The sequence below is a fragment of the Atta cephalotes genome (assembly GCF_000143395.1).
Source record: "Atta cephalotes unplaced genomic scaffold scaffold00036, whole genome shotgun sequence".
In the NCBI taxonomy this organism is placed as follows: domain Eukaryota; kingdom Metazoa; phylum Arthropoda; class Insecta; order Hymenoptera; family Formicidae; genus Atta; species Atta cephalotes.
The window spans coordinates 461,561-483,246 of NW_012130100.1; the positions used below are offsets into that span (position 1 = coordinate 461,561).

Sequence of the window (21,686 nt, forward strand, 5' to 3'; positions counted from 1 at the left end):
TAATAATACTACGGTCGGTCGTGTAGTATACTAGTATATATACTATATATATATATATATATATATATATATATATATATATATACATACATACATATATATATATATACATATATACATACATATATATATATATATATACATATATACATACATATACTTTTTAGCATAGGTATTAATCAAAATTTTTCAGGAACGATTTTTTCTTAGAAAAATAGGGTCTTTTTGCGTTCAATTTGTTTATAACTAATTCAAGTTGCAAAATAAAAGCTGTTGTACCTAACTTGTTATTAAAGTAGTATCTGAGGATCATATAACAATTTATTGCATGTGCAGAAATCTTAAGAGCGGAGTTTGAGAATCATAAAACGAAAGAGAAAAAAATGTTGCATTATATGCAACATCGTGCAGCAAAAGGTTAACATGGTAGGATGATTTCTGGAGAGTACTAGCGATAAAAAAACAATCATATTCTGCTTATTAAATGAGATATATCTGACTAAATTTGTTGCTTCAGGTTATCTAATCGAGAGATCAGCATTGTGTTGTCTCAGCATAAAAGCTGAGAAACAATCTGAGCTGCAAATATGTTTTTCTTCCAATAGTCCGGAATATTAAATTAAAAAGCGCGGCACATTCATCAGCAAGTTTCCAAACTTCGTTTGTTGAAGGATCAAACATATTGCCATTGCAGCGATTCCTTGTTCTTCCAAAAATACTTGACCAACTGCAAGTTACATGATCTATAGGACGGTTTGAGATATTGGAGTGTTTCTTTTTTTTACAACGTACCGAAACAGAATCGAGTAATGTTAAATTTTTCTGATATTTGTCTCACGAAATATCGTTTTGAAAGGATTGTCAATTTCAAGTTGAGCAGCTCGCTCCATTACATCATATTTTTTCTCTCAGTTTTTCTTTTATATTTTCGCGACATGATAACCTTTAAAAAAAAGAACACAGCAAATAAAAACAGTAAATAAAAATATTTTTTAGTATGCCACAGTATTATAAATTAAATAGTTTTCTGATGGAATAAGTTGCAACAATTGTTGCAATCTAAGAGAGACGTGAATAATCATCTTCATAGCTGGTATCACTGTACCGCCTCCGCGGAAAAATGTGCCGATCACCTTACCGTCGCTCCTACAAACTGACAATGAAAACGGAGAATAGATGGCTAAAATTGCAACTTGCCAAACCAATCCTTACCATTCCTGTCGATATCATTGGAGGTTGAACCGGGACACATGGTAGGCGTATAGCATTTCGCAGTCCACATGACAATATAATCAGATCAGCAGATGCCAAATGGCACATATGATTCAATGGCGACAGAACAGTATGTACGTCCGTTAAGAAGAAGTTCCTCTAATTCAGGCACTGTTTGGGGAAAGGGGGATAATGCACAACAATAACACTGCACTCCGTTCAAACGCATCGTTCTCGGCAAAAAAATCCGCCGGATACCGCTGCATTGACTCATGGTCACTTGCAAGTGATGAGAGCGCGATGCGCTCTTTAACTAATTATATATTATATATTAAATATTTATTAAATTTCATTTATGTTAAATTAAGTCAGATATTTATATTATTAAGTACATATTTTATATCATATTATTGAATTTAACATTATACCAGAATGTAAAATTCAATTTCGTTTGTTTCATTCCTCACCGGATTTTTTTTGCGATTTAATCTTATTCTGCATTATCAGTAAAGCATGCCTTTGCCTATAGGCAGATGGGCAATCTAACTTACTGATCAGAAGCATCCTGTACATTAATCGCTATTAAAAAATCACACTTGCAGTTTCCGCACAATATCATTATTCATATACAAAAGTTTTTCGCAATTAAAATAGAATAAGTCGCAATAACGTTAAAATGTTATGACGTTAAATTGAATTGTGATTGATTAAAAAAATGACTTTTAGTAAATATCGAGAAGCCATTTTAACATCATGATTTTTTGTTCTGTTTAAATGTTTTTCAATTTATTGCCTATAATTTAGAAACATTTCTATTAAAATATTTTATATGGCATATTGCAGAATCCTTTTGGAATTGTTGCACATGAGATGTGAAACGTTGAAACATTTCTGAAAACTTTCCGCAATATTGGTGCTATATAGGATACCATTAATGTGATTTCCAAATCTGAGTATCTGTCAACTTTAACAGTTAATATTTCGATTCGCGGGGCAGAGCGATACTTTTTTATCAGATTCGTTCATTTTATGCAAAAATGCGTCGAATAAGTCTAATTTTATTGAATTTTGAAATGCATTAGCTAAACTGTGTAATCACTCTTGGAAACGCGACATTCCTATTAGCGAGTTTCCGACTGCGATTCCATTCATGCGTTTTTGCTGGTTTACGAGTGGAATAAACTTTCCGCCTATTCTTCTAGCTCGGAATAAACGTAAGCGAAAAGAGAAGGACAGAAGGTTATAATTTATTCTTTACTTCAAATAAATTTTTCTAAAGTAACAGTACCACGAGAAAAGCAATTTCATATAACCTCCAAAAGCATGTCATTTTTACACAGAAAAAAAGATTGGGTGCTGCAATAATTTAAATGATAAAATATGATATAATATTTTTTATTGACTGTAAGCAGACAATAAAAACAAAAACTGTGCCATATTTAGCCATTCTTTTATTAGTGTATGATAGAAGAAACTATTGATATATTATCGCTGATTGATTCTCATTCCGATTGGAATCGACATTTTGCCAGCTCGAGAGGTGTCGGAAACTTTCCGCTCAATTTGGAATCAATCCGAAATGTCCGTAATAACCCATCTAGAGAAAAACGGAAAAATTCCAATCTTTATTTTTGCACGGACGAATCCTCGTATGAACATAATCATCATTTTTTGCCTATATTATCCCAATTTTTTTGGAAATATGTCGTGATAAGCAAATTTTAAGAGTAGCATTGTTTTCAAAGTCAAAAAGTTGGAAATTGTATTTCGCAATCTTCCTTTAAAAGTAAGAACAATTATTGATATTTGAAGACACGCATAAATAAACATAGAAATCACATAAATTGAAACACTACACAGCAATCCGTAATAATAGAATATAGAATTAGTCATCAGCATGATTTGGATTGGGAAAATGTGAAGATATTAGACGAAGAAAGGTGCTTAATAAAAGACTGATTTCAGAATCCATATAAAGCAACAAAAACAGAGTTTGAATTTATAGAATGATACTCTTGAATGATATTCTTTAAACCCATTATATATGAATTTGTTTACGGAATTGTGACATTGTCTTCCCCTCTTTGTTCTTATTTCTATTTTTATTTCAATAACTACATGACTTTATTATTTTAACTCTCATCTCTGTCGACACCACAAGACCTTTACATCGAGTCGCGAGAAACGTTTACATGTAAGCTAATAAAATAAAAATTCAGATAAATGATTTTAATGATTCTCTAATTTTTCGTTTTTCTTTTGAATGATTACATAGCAAATCTGACAATCTGATAAGCAATATGATTCTACTTATTGATGCAATATATATGACTTTGGTTTTATAATACTTTAGTAAGTAATACTTTGGCAAGTTTTTATATTATTATTGTATAAGTTAATATTTTTGATAATCATTTGATGTTCATTACATAGCTAATTTAGCATTTGGATAAAGAAGAATGAGCTAAATTGTCGGGAATCTTCTTGGAATGCGTTACTTATGTAATTTCGATTTATATTTTATATTGATAAAGACCCAAATTGAAGGAAATGTATTTTATTCATTTTGTTACAATCACATGAAAATAAAGAACTTTTGTGCATCCGAACAGTTGATGTAGGCTTTGATGAGCTTTTTTATATTCTTCACTGATGGATATTTCGCAAAGACAAAATCAGTGTCGGACAGTGTAATATAATACAACATTAAAAATATAATATTTTCAAGTCTTATTATTTTTATAACTTGTATTGTGCAGGAAATCATTTCGAATGACTAAAGCATTTCCATGCGTATTGACTAAATAGAATGCTGATTTCGAATGCTGTGTAATAATAATGCAATTTATGCGTTTTATGCACAACTCGGAACGCATCCAACGGAAGACCATAAAAGCAATGCGAAAAATGTAATCTTAAATAGTCAAATATCAGGATAGATGGATACCTTTTTAAACGTCAGAAAATCATGTTTGATTCATTTTATTAATAATTACAATATTTAAAGAACAACTAACGACGGCTTTTTCTAAGTTATTCAGAAGAATATCCTTGATAATATATGTCAAGATCATTGATATCTGTAAAATCGGTCCTATTGTATTATGCATAATTACTTAATTTTTAATTGACGTAATTGATATAATAGCAATTAAAATGTTTTAATTCTTATTTGTTTTAAATCCAAAAATGCTATATATATAGATTCTATTTTAAAATAATTTTAGTTTTTAGTTTTTTGTTGAAGAGTTTTGAATACAAATTTTTTACCTATTTCTCAATAATTGTAAATCTTCTATTTCTACAGAACTATAATATAAAACTTTACTAATTTTGTTTTAAATTAGTGCGATAAATGTGAAAACAATTTGAGAGTCATAAGCGCTCACTCAAATTTATTCAATTATTATATAATTTATTCGATTATAATTAAAATACTTACATTCGTGAACATGATTACATCGACTGGAGAAAAAAATGTGTTTATAGTCATAGGTTTTTGCATCATCATCAGAATAATGTTTGTTCTCATATGATGATCGAGATTAGAATTAGGCCATTCAGCAAAGTATATTCCTTTACGAAAGTCATCTCCCTAAACACATATATCCGAAATGATTAATTTTGAATTATAGTAATCATTATATATCAGATTATATTATAACTTACCGCATTTATGAGGATAGTGCCATACCATGCGTATGTAAATGTTTGAATCAGTTTTACTGCAGCGAATGATAGAAACGCTAATGCGTTGGATAAATTAAAGTCCACAAACTATTGCAAATATTTTACGATTAATATTATATCAGCACATATTTATGTAATATGATACCATAGTACACGAATGAAAGATTTGAAAGCAGATTTTGTTTCTAAATTTTTAGAAACTGTGCAAAAATTTAATAATGACATAACAAAGTATTTTACTTTAAACAATACAATATAGGGCTAAGAACCATTCAGGATAATATGTGACAAAATTATTATAAACAATCTAAATTCGTGCAGATGTTATGACCCCTATCGGGTTCTCTTCAATGATAAAAAATAAATTTTTAAATGTTATCGATAACTATGCAAGATGTTCAATCATCAAAATATAAAAAGCGCATGTTGTACTCGCATGTTGAAAAGAATAATTGTGACAAGATACGGCTTAGATTCAAGCAATTTTACATTGGAAATTGTTGCTAGTCGATGCAAAAGTCACATACTTGTATGAGGTCTATTATACCGTTAGCTTTTTCTCAAATTTACAATGGATTGATACAATGAAATTAATGTAATAAAGATGCATACATGCTTTTTTCATGTTCTTCCTGCAACTACAATATACAAAATAATTACCTTACATTGTTAATATTATATTGTATTTAATGATATCAAAAAATAATTGTGTCATTATGACTATATTTTACATTAAAGAAATTGAACGTCAATTATTAAAAATAATTACACAAAATATAAAAATAAATAGTAAATACCTGCTAATTAACTTAAATCGATTAATTCAAATTAATTGAAAAAAATTGTACAATACTAAAAATAATTATAAAATACAACAATATATCAAATGGGTCTGAATGCTGTCAAACTCTGAATTGTGATGTTAGAACATTTGATAGTTGAAATGATCTTGCCATTTAACAAGGGAAGTGGTGACAGAAATGACGTAGGAAGGATACTAGAAAGGCAAATTCAACAATGTAGGAAAGAATTGTAAGAGAGGTAGATATATATCAGGTAACGAATCGGTCCGTCTGTCTATTCAATCCATATTTTTGCTTTTTAATGTGAATCATTTCAGAAATAATTCTTTTTTTATAGTAATATATAGGCTCATTGTCCAAAATTTCGACTTTTTCCCACTTGCATTCATGATTAAAACTAGTACGATAGTCAGAAATTACTGATGGAAACTTTGTTTCCTTGTTAATATCAGATTGATGTTCATTTGTTTTAGATGTTCATTTGTTCAGTTTGTAACCTTCTTTTTGTCTGATCAACATAACTAGCTTTACAATCTGAGCATTCAATTTTATAAACATCCTGTTTTGAGAAATAATCTAAACGATCCTTTCCCCTGTGTATAAATTTCTTTAAGTTGTTAGATATGGTGAAAGCTGTCTTCAGATGCTCGTAAAAAACTATAGACATAAAACTCTTATAGATGGATTTTATAAACGGGATACTGAAATATTTTTTATTAAGTAACCTTGTATTAGAGTGGGGATAGTAGTAGAATTAAACCACAATTGTTTTCCACAATTGTCTAATTGTGGAAAAAATACAAGCAAGTAGATAGCCATTATCTAAAAGAATGCTTATAGTATCTTCGAAATTTTTTTAGTGATATTACGAATGGGAAAGTAAAAAAATTCTATCCATCATACACTACATTTTTTTTATGACAAGTAGATTGATTCGAATGGAAGCTGAGATATCTATCCGATGACGTCGGTTTCGAACATTTAAATAGATATTTAAAACACAATATTAATTTTTTGAATCTTAAGTATAACAAAACATTTGTTTGATAGCATTCAACAGAATTTTGTGAAAAGGAAAACTGGAATTCAGAGATTCGTATAATTTTTTAAAATTAATTTGATACTGTTAATCCATTAGACAGGGTACATGAGAAATAGTTTGTCAATTTAAGTGATGTTGATGTTCCACATGATGTCCAATATTTATTACAACTAGATGAACGATTTGGATTGCCTTTGATTCAAGATAACAAAGAAGAAACTATAATAAAATTTATAAAACAAATTGAGAACAATGTATCTAATCGTCCAAATAATATATAGTTAACTACATTAGAAATCATTCAGTTATTATATTAAATAGACTACACCATAATAATCCATCGTTGAATTGTGATGAGATTATATTAATTATAAATAAATGGATTAAAATTACTAAAAAATTTATTAAAGATCACCCGGATTTATTTTTCACTGAGGCAGATAAGGGGAATATCATTGCTATTGACAGACTTGTTTATGATCAGAAAATATGCTTTCAGATGAGAACGTATATTAACACCCCCACGAGAAAGCTTAATAATTTAACGCAATATACTATAAGATGGAAGATCAAAAAATTTATTAAAATTAACATATAAAAGGCTTCTCATTACCGATGCAACTATCCCTAGATATTACAGCGCGCCTAAAATCCATGAACAGAACGTTCAGATTAATAGTCTACTTTACAATCTCTCTTGTTTTTTATATTACATCATTAAAGAAAACAGTAACACATAGTCATGTGGAAAATAGTTTCCAATTGGTAGAGCTGAACGAATTGGTAGAACTGAATGGAAAATATTTTGAATAATAATATGACGATAAAAAAGGTAAATAAATTCGATTCTTAAAATATAAACGTAAAAAAATATTAATAGGAGTTAAATATACTTAATGGAAAATTGAGATATTATTACATGTTTCGGCTTAGATTAAGCCATCTTCAGATATTCTCCTCTTTACACTTAAAATTAGTTATCATCGTAGAAATAAAAAATCATGCTATAATGTGTTTCAACTTGTGTAGCGATCTTGATGAATGTTGTATGGAAGACACTAATTACTCAAACAAACAATTTGCTGACCAATTGTTAAAAATTTGTGAAAGATTTTGTGAAGATCTGTAAGATCGCAGTTATTATTTTCGTAAGAAAAATACACCGTCCAAATTATTGTCAAAAATGTGTAGAATGTAATAAAAAATACATGAGTCAGTTTGAAGATATTTTCAGATTTATATTTTAGCTTCATTGGATGTGATTTCGCTCTTTATTAATGTTTCGATTGATTTAGCATAGAAAAGTAGAACCAAAAGATGGAATTATAGCGAATAATACAAAAATAACAGGAAGAATTTATGATTGTTACGAATTTTATTTTTAATTCTACATTTTTTGTCTTTCATAGTTTGTTCTACAGATATATGACACACCGATGGGATCGCCTTTGTCCCCTATTATAGCAGAAATAGTTTTGTAAGATTTAAAAAAACAGGCTATGGAGAGGTTGTCATTACAATTGCCTTTATGTTACAGATATGTGGATGATTATATTACATTATCTTGGCAGCTCCACAATTAATTACATATTAGACACTTTTAATTCTATGCAAGAAAGATTACAATTCACTATCGAAATTAGTAATGACAACTGACTCAATTTTTTGGATGTCACAGTGATATTACATGACCATTTTATTATTTTTAACCGATTTTCGAAACCGACGTCATTGAATATTTCAGCTTCTATTCGAATCATCCTATTTGTCATAAAAAAGGTGTAGTGTATGTTGGACAGAATTTTTTTATTTTCTCATCCGTAATATTACCAAAAAATTTCGAAGATACTATAAGCATTCTTTTAGATAATGGCTATTCACTTGCTTTTATTTTTTTCTGCAATTAGACAAAAGCCTATTTCACTGCTATTCCCAATACAAAGTTACTTAATAAAAACAAAAAATATTTTATTATTTCGTTTGTAAAATCCATTTCTGAGAACTTTACCAGATGTATAAGCTTAAATCCGCTGTTTTTTAGTCAGAAAAACACATTTTTTTTTCCTAGGAAGCAAAAACAAATTTATTCGAAGTACTTGCCCTCGCTAACTATATTTTTTCCCATCTTTCGGGCAATTTGTGTATACCATGCCAAAAAAATTCCTCATCTTTCGAGGCAAACCACTCATCAAGCAATTTTCGGACGTCTTCGTAAGAATCGAAGTGCCGCTCAGCGAGCGCGTGGCCCATCGACGAAAACAGGTGATAGTCAGAAGATGCCAGGTCTGATGAGTAAGCGGGATGGGATAGCACTTTCCAGTTGAGTGTCTCCAAGTAATTTTGGACTATTGTTGACGTGTGCGATGGTACGTTGTCGTGGAAGAAAATCAGCTTGTCATGTCTTTTTCGATAATGCGGCCTTTTTTTACGCAGAGCACGGTGCAATTTGATCAGTTGTTGGTAGTAGCGGTGAGCATTAACAGTTTCATCAGGTTTTAACAGCTGATAGTAGATGACACCCTCCTGATCCCACCAAATGCACAGCATCGTCTTCCGTCTGAAGCGATTTGGTCTTGAGGAAGATATTGATGGTTGGGCGGGATCAACCCAAGATTTCTTGCGTATAGGATTCTGAAAATAGATCCACTTTTCATCGCCTGTCACAATCCGATGCAGGAATGACTTTCTTTTTTGTCTGGCAAGCAGAATTTGGCATATGTTTTGGCGTCGCTCCATCTGCCTATCGTTCAGTTCATGCAGCACCCATTTTCCGATCTTTTGAATCTTCCCCATGGCATGTAGCCGCATGAAAATGGCTTGAGAAACAAACATTGCTCGGCAAGCATTTTTTGCGCTTGGGTATCATCCTCGTTCAAAAGAGCCTGCAATTGACAGTCCTCAACCTTCCTGGGCCGATTTTCACGCTTCTTGTCACTCAGGTCAAAATTGTCGTCATTGAACCGGCGAAACCAATCTCTGCACGTTGTTTTCGATAAAGCATTGTCGTCATAGGCCTCCACAAGCATTCGATGCGATTCGGCAGCCGATTTCTTCAAATTGAAAAGCAAAGCTTGCCGCATATGTTTTTTTTTAGCAAAAAATTAGACTGATTACGAAAGAAAAAATGTATGTTGTTGTTAAAAAAACAGATGTCAAACACATAAAAAAAAGTGTGTTGTGTGCCCAGGGTAGCTTTGTACGCTCACTAATGCCACCTATGAGCAAACAGCGGATTTAAGCTTATACACCTATGTCTACAGCTTTTGACAAACATCTTAAGACAACTTTCACGTACACTAACAATCTAATATCTTAAAGAAATATATACACAGGGGAAAGGACCGTTAGATCATTTCTAAAAACAAGGTGTAGTTTTATAAAATTGAATGCTCAGATTGTGAGGCTAGTTATGTTGATCAGGCAAAAAGGAGATTATAAACTAGAATAAATGAACATCGATATGATATTAACAAGAGAACAAGGTCTCCATCAGTAATTTTTTACTTTCTAGTTTTAATTCGCACTAGTTTGAATTCAAATGGGAAGAAGTGGAAATTTTGGACAATGAGCTTTACTATAAAAAAAGAATTATTTCTGAAATGACATATCAAAAAATAAAAGTATGTATTGAATAGACAGATGGATACTGATTCACTGCCTGATACATATCCATCTCCCTTACAATCCCTTCCTACATACGTTGAATTCCCCCTCCTAATATCCTTCTTACGTCATTTCTATTACTACTTTGTTAGATAGCAGGATCATTTCAACTGTCGAATGATTTAACATTACATCTCAGAGTTTGAAAGTATTGAGACCCGTGCTACTGCTGTATTTTATAATTACTTTTAGTATTCAATTTTTTTCAATTAATTTGGATGATTTAAGTTAATTAGCAGATATTTACTATTTATTTTTTGTTGTAATTATTTTTAATAATTGATGTTTAATTTTTTAAATGTAAAATATAGTTATGTAGCGACATAATTATTTTTTGGTATCATTAAGTACAACACATAATGTTATTAATGTAAGATAATTATTGTTTGTTATAGTTGCAAAAAGAATATGAATGAGAAGCATGTGTGCAACTTTATTACATTAATTTCACTGTATCAATCCATTGTTTGAGAAAAAGTTTGCGATATATTAGACTTCATATGTATGTGACTTCTGGAATCGACTAACAACAATTTCTGATGTAAGCTGCTGGAATTTAGGCCGTATCTTGCCACAATTATTTTTTCCAACATGCGAGTACAACATGCTCTTTTTATATTTTAATGATTGAACATCTTGCATAGTTACCTGTAACATTTAAATTTATTTCTTAACAATAAAGAGAACTCGATAGGTTCGAAATGTCCGAATTTAGATTGTTTATAATACAATAATATTGTTATTCATACATTATCCTGAGAAGTTCTTAATCTTATCTATTGTTTAATTTATTTAATTATTTGAACCATTTTTATTTATTGTATTTTATTTTATTTTAACATTTTGACTGCCAAATTGATTTTAACATTGCTTAATAAATCTAATATATTATTTTAATACTTTATTGAGGCTTCTACAGGTGCTTTATATATAAAGATTATTCGTTTCGCGGGTTTCCCCTCCCCCCCCAGAACTATTCTTGGAATGCCAATGTTTCGTGAACCTTGTCCACTTCATCAGGGCGAGGAGCAGTCTGATACTGAGCTGTTCCTCCGAGCTGTTCCTTTTTATATTATACTACTTATTGGAGTGGTGGGGAAAAGAAGAGAAATGTGGGTCGAGAGGAGGGGGGGGGGAATCGATCAATCTTCAATAACTGGTTTTCGATAGTTTATTGATGTAATCATTATGTCTATTTAGATTGTTAGGATGTTTTTATATCTCTCTGGCTTCTCTATATTTTCTTGGAAAATATGATGTAATGTTGGCTATTGTGGTCGTTTTGTCAAACAGTATTTGATTTCGATGTTATGTTCTGATAATACTGATTGCGTGACGTGTTTTAGCCTGACATCACGTTGATGTTTTTTTATCCGTAGATTGACCATTCTCCCAGTTTCTCCAATATATACTTGCTCGCAGAAATAAAATATTTTGTATACTCCTGCAGAGCTGAATGGAGGTCTTTGACCTTCAGACTTTCTTAAGATTTTTTCATCCTATCTTTTTGGTGGTTTAAAGATAGTTCGGATATTGTTTGTTCAATATCCTATCCGATCTGTTGTTCCTTTGACATATGGGAGAATAGATAGGATCCTTTTGTCTGAGACTGTTGTCTTGTTTGCATGTTTATTGATCGTTTTGATTGTCTTTTTTGTCGTGTCTATTTTTCTATAAGGCTAATTTTAAGTGATTGAGTTCTGTCTGTAGCTGTTCTTTGTCAGAAATGGTGAAAGCTCTATGTATAAGTGAATTGATTGCAGACTGTTTTTGTGCTAGATGGTACAACTCAGTATGTAGGTATCTGTCTATGTGTTGGTTTTCTGTACACTTAATAGCCTAGGGTATCGTCTTTCTTAAAGACAAGAACATCTAGGAAGGGGAATTTTCCGTTTTCCTTTACATCTATAGTGAAGCGGATATTTAGATGCTGATTGTCGAAGAAAATAAGGAATTTACGGAATTCGACTCTGTCGTGTTTCCGTGTTACGAATGTATCGTCTACATAACGAAACTAAACTTCTGGTTTTTTGAATGTTTTTCTGAGGGTCTCTTTCTCAAAATGCTCTATGAAGATCTTGGAGATTACAAGAAAAATAGGAGAGCCCATTACTGCATCTAAAGTTTAATATAATTTTCATAAAAGTGATTGTTATAGGAGAAGTAAGTGGTTGTTAAGCAGTACTCTATTAATAGGATAAGGTCGGAGGGGACTTCATATGAAGCCTACAGGGTGGGCCATCCAGCGTTTGAAATTTCAACTACCGGTTATTTTGAAAGGCGTAATAACATTTATGACGTATCAGAAATTTAGTTTTTTGTTTGACATTTACGAAATGGGTCGCTATACGCTTGTACAAAATTGGGATATTGAAAACTTACTTCCAAAATGGTGAGTCTTCAACCCAAATTGTAAGAAATTTACGTGGAAAATTTGGTAGAAAAAAAATGACTTCAACGCAGTTTGTGAATCAATTTATGAAGCGAATTCGGCAAACTAGATCCTTATTGGATAAAGCAACTCGTTCACGTAAAGTGCTCGTCCAGTAAGGTCAACCGAAAACATTGCTGCTGTTGCTCAGAGTGTGCTTGAACAACTATCAACATCAACTCGCCATCGTTCTCAAAACTTTCACTTGATCACAAAATGTTCACTTGAACATTTCACGCATTTCTTTGAGAAGAATTTTGAATAAACACCTCGATATGAAGCCGTACAAAGTTCAATTAGTGCAAGAATTGATGCCGCATGATCATCCGATGCGTTTTTGGTTCACCCAATGGGCTGAACAACGCTTGATTAAAGATGAGCATTTTTATCGAAAAATCATCTTTTCTGACAAAGCTCATTTTCATCTCGGTGGCTATGTGAACAAGCAGAATTGTTTGGGGGGGTCAGAGAATCCGCACGTCGTCATGGAGAAGCCGATGCACCCACAACGAGTGACTGTTTGGTGTGATTTCTGGCGGCATCATTGGGCCATTTTTCTTCGAAAATGAGCAAGGAGCTGCTGTCACTGTCAATGGCGAGCGCTACCGCGCCTTGCTAAACGAATTCTTGCTTCCCAAATTTGAAGAGGAGGACACAGACGACATTTGGTTTCAACAGGACGGCGCACCTTGCCAACGCTATAATCGATCTTTTGCGCACTGTCTTCAAAAATCGCATAATCAGCCGAAATGTTGATGTCAATTGGTCAACCTTGCAGCTGCGATTTGATTCCGCTGGACTATTTTTTATGGGGAACCATCAAGGATGAATGTTACGCTAACCAGTCAGAAACGATTCAAGAATTAAAACATGAAATCAATGCCATCGATGAAATACACGCTCATACAATGTAACTGTACTGAAAATGTACTGAAAAATTGGGTTGATAGAATGGGATATTGTGCAGCCAGCCGTGGAAATCATTTGAATGAAATTGTATTTCATGTTTAATGGCAATGTACTACCTTTCCAATAAAGCCGTAAACTTTGAAAAATATTCATGCGTTTTTTTTTAGAGCCAAATTAAATTCCAAATTTTAAATGGTCCACTCTGTATATTATGTTTAATGTGTCTTTTATTGAGATTTGTGAAAAGGGATTTTATGTCAAAATAAGCAGATCTGTGAGACGTAGTCGGATTTTTTGGATCATCTTTTGTATGAAGTTGAGTTAGTTGATTGTGATTCAGATTTTCTAGTAAGAGGTTGTAGTGTTTGTACTAGGAAGCAGGATAAATTGTATGTCGGAGAGTGTATGTCACTGATAATCGGTCTGAGGAGGGTGTTTGGTTTGTGTACTTTTGATAGTCCGTATAGTCTTGATGGGAGTGAATTTGTAGGTTTTAATGTTGATTTGGTTTTATAGGAATGTTACTTTTTTCCATCAAGATCTTGGTGTTTTGTGCATTGTATTAGTTGTCAAGCTTTTTGTGCTTTGTCCGAGAGAAGATTTTTCATCTTTTTCTTCTATTTATCTAATGTTCATGACTACTTTCGTGTTGTCTTTGTCGGTTGAAAGCACGATATCTGTCTCCCTGTTCAGGTCTTGGAGGGCCAATCGCTCTAGTGATGTTTGGTGGAGAGGGTTTGGCTTTGAAAAGGATATTGATTACCTATCTGTGGATATTATCTGCTTGTTCTGATGGGAGGCAGTAGATGGTTGATTCTATTTGGCTGATAATTTCTTCCTTTGGAATCTTTCTAGATGTCACTGCGAAGTTAGGGCTTTTGGCAAGAAATAGTGTTTTAAAAGGTCTTTGAAATTCTTGACTAAGTAGAGAGGATTGTGGATTTTTGTGAGGGACAAGGTTTATGCATTTCTGTTTCTGTCTTTCAGAAGATTGTGGGTCTTCATGGCTTGTTCGTATATAATACGAGTTTGCCAGATATCATGTACGCAACGTAGCAGATAAGAACTGTTTAAAGGTTTTATGGGAAAAGTTTTCTGGACTATTTGTAGCGTAGTGAAGTGGATGCGTTCTTTGATGAGGATGAAGCTGGTTTAATGAAGGATGTTTTTAGATTTATGAATTCCGAGGTGGTCCTTGAGTTATAGAAATTTTGAGATGATGTTATTATCTCTGCAGCGTTTTAAGAATGCTAAGTTTTTGATATAATAGTTTCTTGGCTAGGGAAGACCTGAGTTTACTGAAAGTGTTTATTTTAGCAAGGATACTCTCTGTAGAGATATTTGATATTCTTAAGGTTTCCATGAGTGCTTTCTATATAAAGATTATACCGTTTCGCTGGTTTGCTCCAGATCCATTCCAGATCCGAAATGCCAACATTTCGTGAACCTTGCAGTCCACTTCATTAGAGCGAGGAGCAGCTTGATACTAAGCTGTTCCTCCGGGTTGTTCCTTTTTATATTGCTACTTGTGAGAAAAGAAGAGAATTGTGGGAGGGGGGGGGATTTACTTTATTGAGGTATTGACAAGAATTAAAATGTCGGAAGATTGATCGTATAGCCACAATTCAGTCAGAGAAACAAAGAAGTGAATGCGACATTTTTAACATATTATTAAAATAGATATATTTTTTCGTTTTGAACACAGAGATATAATTTCAATAATAGTATCAGTGAAAGATTGTATTATTTACAATGTGCATTTATGGTTATTTAAAATATTAATTTAATATTCAAAATCTGCTGGCGAGATGAAGATAGGAGCGCAAGTACAGAAATTTATCTAAAAAATTTGATCTAGAGATCCATCTACTTTGAAGAGAATTTGATCAAACGGCGAGTTGATGTAAAGATCTAACGGCAAGTTGATCTAAAAGAGATTTGATTCAATGACGAGTTGATGTAAAGAAGATTTGGTATAAAGAGATGAATTTCCGATTAATTTTTTAAACGGAAGTCTAAAGAATTTTACTTTATATAAATCTCGCTGCGATTCGTTTCAATACTTTGATGACTGAATTTTCAAAAACGTCCAATTATCATGAATTTTGACTCTAAATGACGTCAAATAAATGTGCTTAAATGGATTTTCATTTGATACGAAGGTTCAATGCCAAAAGGCATTGAACACTTTACACAAAGTTATGTACCGCGCATAATTTTCCACACAAAGTGACTTCCATCTCCATGAGATGGCGAAGGATCGAGAGGATAGGCCTGGAGGTGGCTTCCCATAAAATGGAGGCCACGTTTTTTATGATAATCTCCTGGAAGTCACCTCTCACAGAGATACAGGTTGTTGTCTCTCTCGAGGGTTAGCTCCATATGAAGTACTTGGGACTCATCCTGGATGGGCTCTGGAGGTTCGAAGAACACTTTAAGAGAATCATCTCTAGGGTAGGTTAACGAATATGCTGATTCGCCTTCTACCCAATATTAGTAATCCATGCGTAAAAATTCAGCGCCTGTATGCATTTTTAATTCAGTGGTTTTTTACGGAGCACCAGTGTAGGCCCTGACTATCGCCAGAAACGCATAAAGTAACTAGTTTATTCCGCACAGCAAAAAATCGCCCGGATCTACAGGATCGTGTACAGCGGTAATTCTCGTTGGGACTCCTCCCATAAATCTAATCGTCGACGCGCAGAAGTCTATCGGAGTATCAAAGCGAGGGAGCGAGGAGTAAAGATAACAGCGAGGGACATAGATTTCTACGGAATAGGGCAAGAAAGACGACGATTCGGGAGGAGAAGTCACTCTTGATTCTGTTGACCCCTGGCCGCTGGACCATTCAGCCTCATCTACGCAAATGGATAAGTAAGGGATGGACTGATATATCATCTGGTGTAGGTTTTCACGGGCATACTTCGGCAAATATCTGCACGGGATTGGAAAAGAGCCTACACCTCTATGCTGGCACTACGGCAGAGTACTCGATGCTCTAATTAGTTGTCCTGCCTGGATGACAGAGCGCCGAGCTCTCAGAGATCGATCTTTCCCTCTCAAATATCGTGGGCAGGATAGTCGAGAGGGAGGAATATTATAAGATATTATAATATATAATATATATTATATATAATATATATATATTATATATATATATATTTTTTTTAAGACGGTCCTTCATTTCTGCGACAGAATTATGTCGCAGAAGGAGGACGAAAGGAAGAAGGAAAATCCTCCCTTCTCCCCCCTCCCCTCCGCCTAGTCGCCGGATGAATGAAAGAGGCATAAATTGCCTCTCAGCCATTTTAGGCAATATGGCGCGAGTCCCTACAATACCGTATCCTGGGAGTAGGGGGGAAAGAGGGCCCAGTCCCTCTTCCTCCATAGAATAATTAAAACGTGTGGTCAACATCGAGGCACAACCATCGATCACGAGGAGGATTGGAAGTGTATCACTGATAATCCCCGGCCCCTCCCTCTAAGTGCAAAGATGACCACAGTAAGGTTTTTAGCTGGTAAGCGATATCATACTCCTCCGGGTAAAGACATAAGGATTGAATGCTGTACTATCCCCGGATTCAGCGTATCTGGGGGTGTCTTCCTCTCCATGTGAGAAGATTTCTTCAGAGATCATCACTTCTTGGAAGGATGTAAGATTTTTTTCACCTAAAAAAAAGGGGAGCGCATGACTTTCTACGCGAAGTAACTCCCACCCCACTCTCTTCTCCTACGGGGCGTACTACTTCGTAATGCTAATTTAATGCTAATCAATAATATTTACTTTAGTAGTAAAATGTTAATTAAGTTTATTTTTCTGAAATTCCAGCGAAGTTCTCTTAAATTTCACTGAAGTTTCACTGAAAAATATTTATTATAAAACAAAGAATAATTTTAGCGACATTTTTCCACCAGTTAATATTTTTTAAACGATTTTTAGATCAAAAGTACAATACTATTTATACCAATGTGTCCTTAGACTAAATCACTGTTAGATCAAATCTCCTTTAGATCAACTTACTGTTAAATCAAATATTTTAGATCGAATATTAGCTTAGCTTAAATTGATTTAGATCAAATTCCGTAAGTCGTTGTATTTGCAATATGTAGTTATTTCAAATATTGATTTGAATGTTTGAAATCGAAAACTGGTAAGATGAAAATAGGAATATGAGCTATGGTAGAATCAGAAAGGTGAAACATTCCGAAGGATACGCAGTAAACAGTGAAACGCTGATAGTTATATTTGATTGATCGAAATTTGATCTAGCCTTGCCTCACCATGTGAAATGCTTCATCTTTTTGATTTCATGATATGAACATTGTTATGAGTTCCGTTTTTGATCGGCAAACTATTATAACAACATAGGATTCCATTTGTAATTGCTACACTAAAAAAAAATTCATAAAAATTTGAATAAATATTTGTTTATATAGTACCAATGGGACAATTTATTTAAAATAAATAAATATTTATTTAATTCAAAAGATTTACACTTAATTTAAGTATTTTTTAAGTATTTAAGTATTTAAGTTATTTTTTAAATTTGAATAAATATTTATTTTCTGTATGCAATGATCCCATTGGTATCTAAACATATTTATTTAAATATCGTAAATTCATTTTTTAATGTAAAATGAATATATGTATCTCTCTTGATTATTTGTAATATTTGTATAGACCATGTGATTGTAGAACGGAGTGTGAATATTTCTGTTTAATTTGTTACATGTTATATGTGTAGGATTTTGATAAATACTCGCTATTATTAAATATATGTAATTCGCGATGCACAGACAATGACTGCCGATTTGGCCATGACACACACTCGCCTGCGATTAATTCTCTCTCGCGTTCTTGTCTGACGCTCCGGCTCAGGAGTATACGAGGGATCCGTGTCCGCCATTCCTTCTTCGGTCCCTGAAGAGTGATATGCATACGGTTTTATATAGTCCGCTGATGATGACGTTATCCAGGGTTCACCGGCTTCTTTAATTACTTCGTAGCGCTCGTTTTCTTTTCGAAATCTTTTAGAAACCGAGATATTTATCTTTAATTTTCTGTCCCGGCCTGTACTGCATCCGTTTGATGGCAACGAGATCGTCCTCATTGTATTGAATTGCCGGAATTAATCTGCGGTTATGTGTGCGTCGATTTTCATTTCGAACTCGGGCGATGTTTTCCAGTCTCTTTAATTCTCATTGTCCTTCGTTAAAAACTGCTACCGATTCTAATTCGATAAGTGATAATAATTCCGGATCTTTTTTTGTCCGCATTTATCGAAGAGGACTTCAAACGGGCTAGTTCTCACGCTTCTTTGGTAAGTTGATCGCTGTTTTGTACTCTATGTATGTACTTGAACCACTTATCCGAATGATTCTGAGACAGCTTAGTGAGAATGAGTATAATGATAATGAACAATACAATTCACCTTCTCGACTTGACCGTTCTTCTTGACCGTTTCCTCTAGGCCTGATCAGGATGTGTTCGATATTCTTTTCTCTTTGAAACAGTAACTTTGAAAATCATTTGACATAAACGCCGAATCTTGATCACTAATTATTCGACATAAATTTCCGAATACTTTCTGTTGGCTCTGTAGATTCTTTAATACCTCTCTGGCATTTATGGTTTTCATCAAATAAATCCACACGAACTTGGAGAAACCATCAACGACAACAAAGAGATATTTATACAGCTTCAACGTCGCTATCGATCCGAGGTGATCCACATGATACGTTGACAGCGGAGTATCCCTCTTTGATATTGGCCTAAGCTCACTTTCTTTTCTCATTTCTTCTCAGCAAGAATACATGATACACAGTAGCTCATGTACGTTTTCGATTTTTTCTTTTAATTTAGGGATATAGTATTAATTTTGGATATTTTCCGACATTTTCTTAATTCCAAAATGGCCATTGTTATGTGTTTTGCGCTTTATATCGTAAAGCATGCTAGAAGGTAACACGATGACTCTCTTTATCAAGATATCATTCTTGCAACTATAATCCTCGGTTCCTTTTCTAAGATTTTTTTCATGATTCCTCTCCTCTTCATCTTGTTGTTTGTAAAATCAACATGAGTCCATCGTTTATGATTATCGATTACTGGATAGCGAGTGTGTCCGGACATCGAATGGACACCGAGTGGACACCGAATGCGTCAATGTGTCAGAGACGAGTTCTCGATCTCATCCAAATAGAAGGAGTCGAACTCCTTCAAGATCAACGTTCATCTTGCAATCTTTGAAATGTCGACTTTACTTAATGTCTTCTAAAATGCGGAGCATTCGGTGATCCTGAACTTGATGCCCAACAGATAAATTCTGAATTTCTTGATAGTTGCCATAATAATTAGAGCCTTTAGCTCGTACAGGAATGATACTTCTTTTCCGTATCAGTCATCTTACGACTATAATTCACCGGTTTAAAGGAATTCTCTTCCTTTTGCTTTTGTAGAAGCCCTGTATCTTTCCTTGCTGGTATTAGCGTGTAGCTCTGTGATTGCATTGGATTGATTGGAGTATCGGAACTGTCGTCAATATCCCTTTCAACTGTTCAAACGATTGTCGTTGTTCTTCTCCGAATCAGAATTTTCGATTTTTCTTCAGGATTTCCGATAACGGCTTTGCAATTCTCGCATAATCCCGTAATTTAAATTTACGGAAATACCCTATAAGGCCTAAAAAGCTGGATAGTTTTCTTTGGGTAGGAATCTTTTCACACTTTTTTTACTTCCATCAGTGAGGAACCAATATGACTGTCTTCTATCGTGTGTCCCAAGTATACTCTGGAGGAATTTGTACTACTTTCAATTGATAACGAGTCCCGCTTCAACTGCAACGGTAAGCGTCTCCTTCAAGTTCGCCAGCGCTTCGGCTTTGGTCTTTCTGGGTATTACTAAATCATTTATATATGTGAACACGATGTTCCTTCGACTGAGATCGCGAAAGACTTCAACAATAAACCAAGCAGAAATGTAGGACTATTGTATAATCTGAACGGAGTCTTGAGAAATTCATATTGGCCGTTGAGTATGACGAATGAGGTACTAACGACTTTCGGCAGCGATCAACAGGTGGAAGAAGCCGTTCTTCAAGTCCATCACTAAGAATAGCTTGAGCATCAGTTAATGTATTGATACGATCATCGATCAAAGGCATAGGGAACCTTGCGGTTCAGTTACCGATAATCCACACAAACCTGATACGTTCCTTTTTTTCGATTTCGGCACGATTACGATTGGGCTATTTGCTGCTGCTTTGTTGGATGATGCCGTTGCGCAATCAATCTTTAAGTTGTGCATTCAGGATGATCTTCTTCTTTACCGCTAACCGGTGAGGCTTCAAACAAACTGGCGTCTCATTTTGTAATATGATCTTCGTTTCAATACTGATCTGATTGTTTTGCTTCAGTACGTAGTTGTCAATTAGCTGTTGTATCTGATGACGATACTGTTTGTCGACATCTGTGTAATTCACTTGCGTATAGTTTAGTGCGCCTAGTTCCCTTACCGTTTTCTTGTAGATCCCCTTACTTCCATTTCCATCTTCCTCACGATTGCCTTCCTCAACTTTATACTCTTTTCTCTTTTCCTTTTCGTGTTGTCTTCGTTATTTTCTTTTTTCTCTTCTTCATTATTATTGTTTTCTCCATTGTTTTCCTTTCGCTTTTCTTTTTTACCATCTTTGTTGTTCTCTCTTTTCTTTTCTATCGTTGTCTCCTTTCTCTTTTTTTCTTCATTATCTTTGTTATCCTCTTTTTTCCTTTTTTCTGCGTCTTCTTCCTTCTTAGTATTTCTCCAACTTCTTAATGGAAAGCCTTTCATCCGAATATCCATCTACCTTGTTAATCCTTTTTCTAGCAACATCCTCTCGTCCATTGCATCAGATACATTTATTTCTGTTTTGTACCGATCTCTCTAGATTAGGTATGT

General features: G+C 33.7%; 1 protein-coding gene across 1 annotated transcript in view; it reads right to left on the reverse strand.

Moving 5' to 3' along the window:
• Positions 1-21,686, reverse strand: part of LOC105621698 (odorant receptor 49a-like) — a 159,632-nt gene that overhangs the window by 9,775 nt on the left and 128,171 nt on the right. Inside the window, exons 3-4 of the mRNA XM_012203162.1 lie at positions 4,882-4,989; positions 4,655-4,807 (exon numbers count right to left, since the gene is read on the reverse strand). Of these exons, the coding sequence (XP_012058552.1) occupies positions 4,655-4,807; positions 4,882-4,989 (261 nt within the window). The remainder of the gene's footprint in view (positions 1-4,654; positions 4,808-4,881; positions 4,990-21,686) is intronic.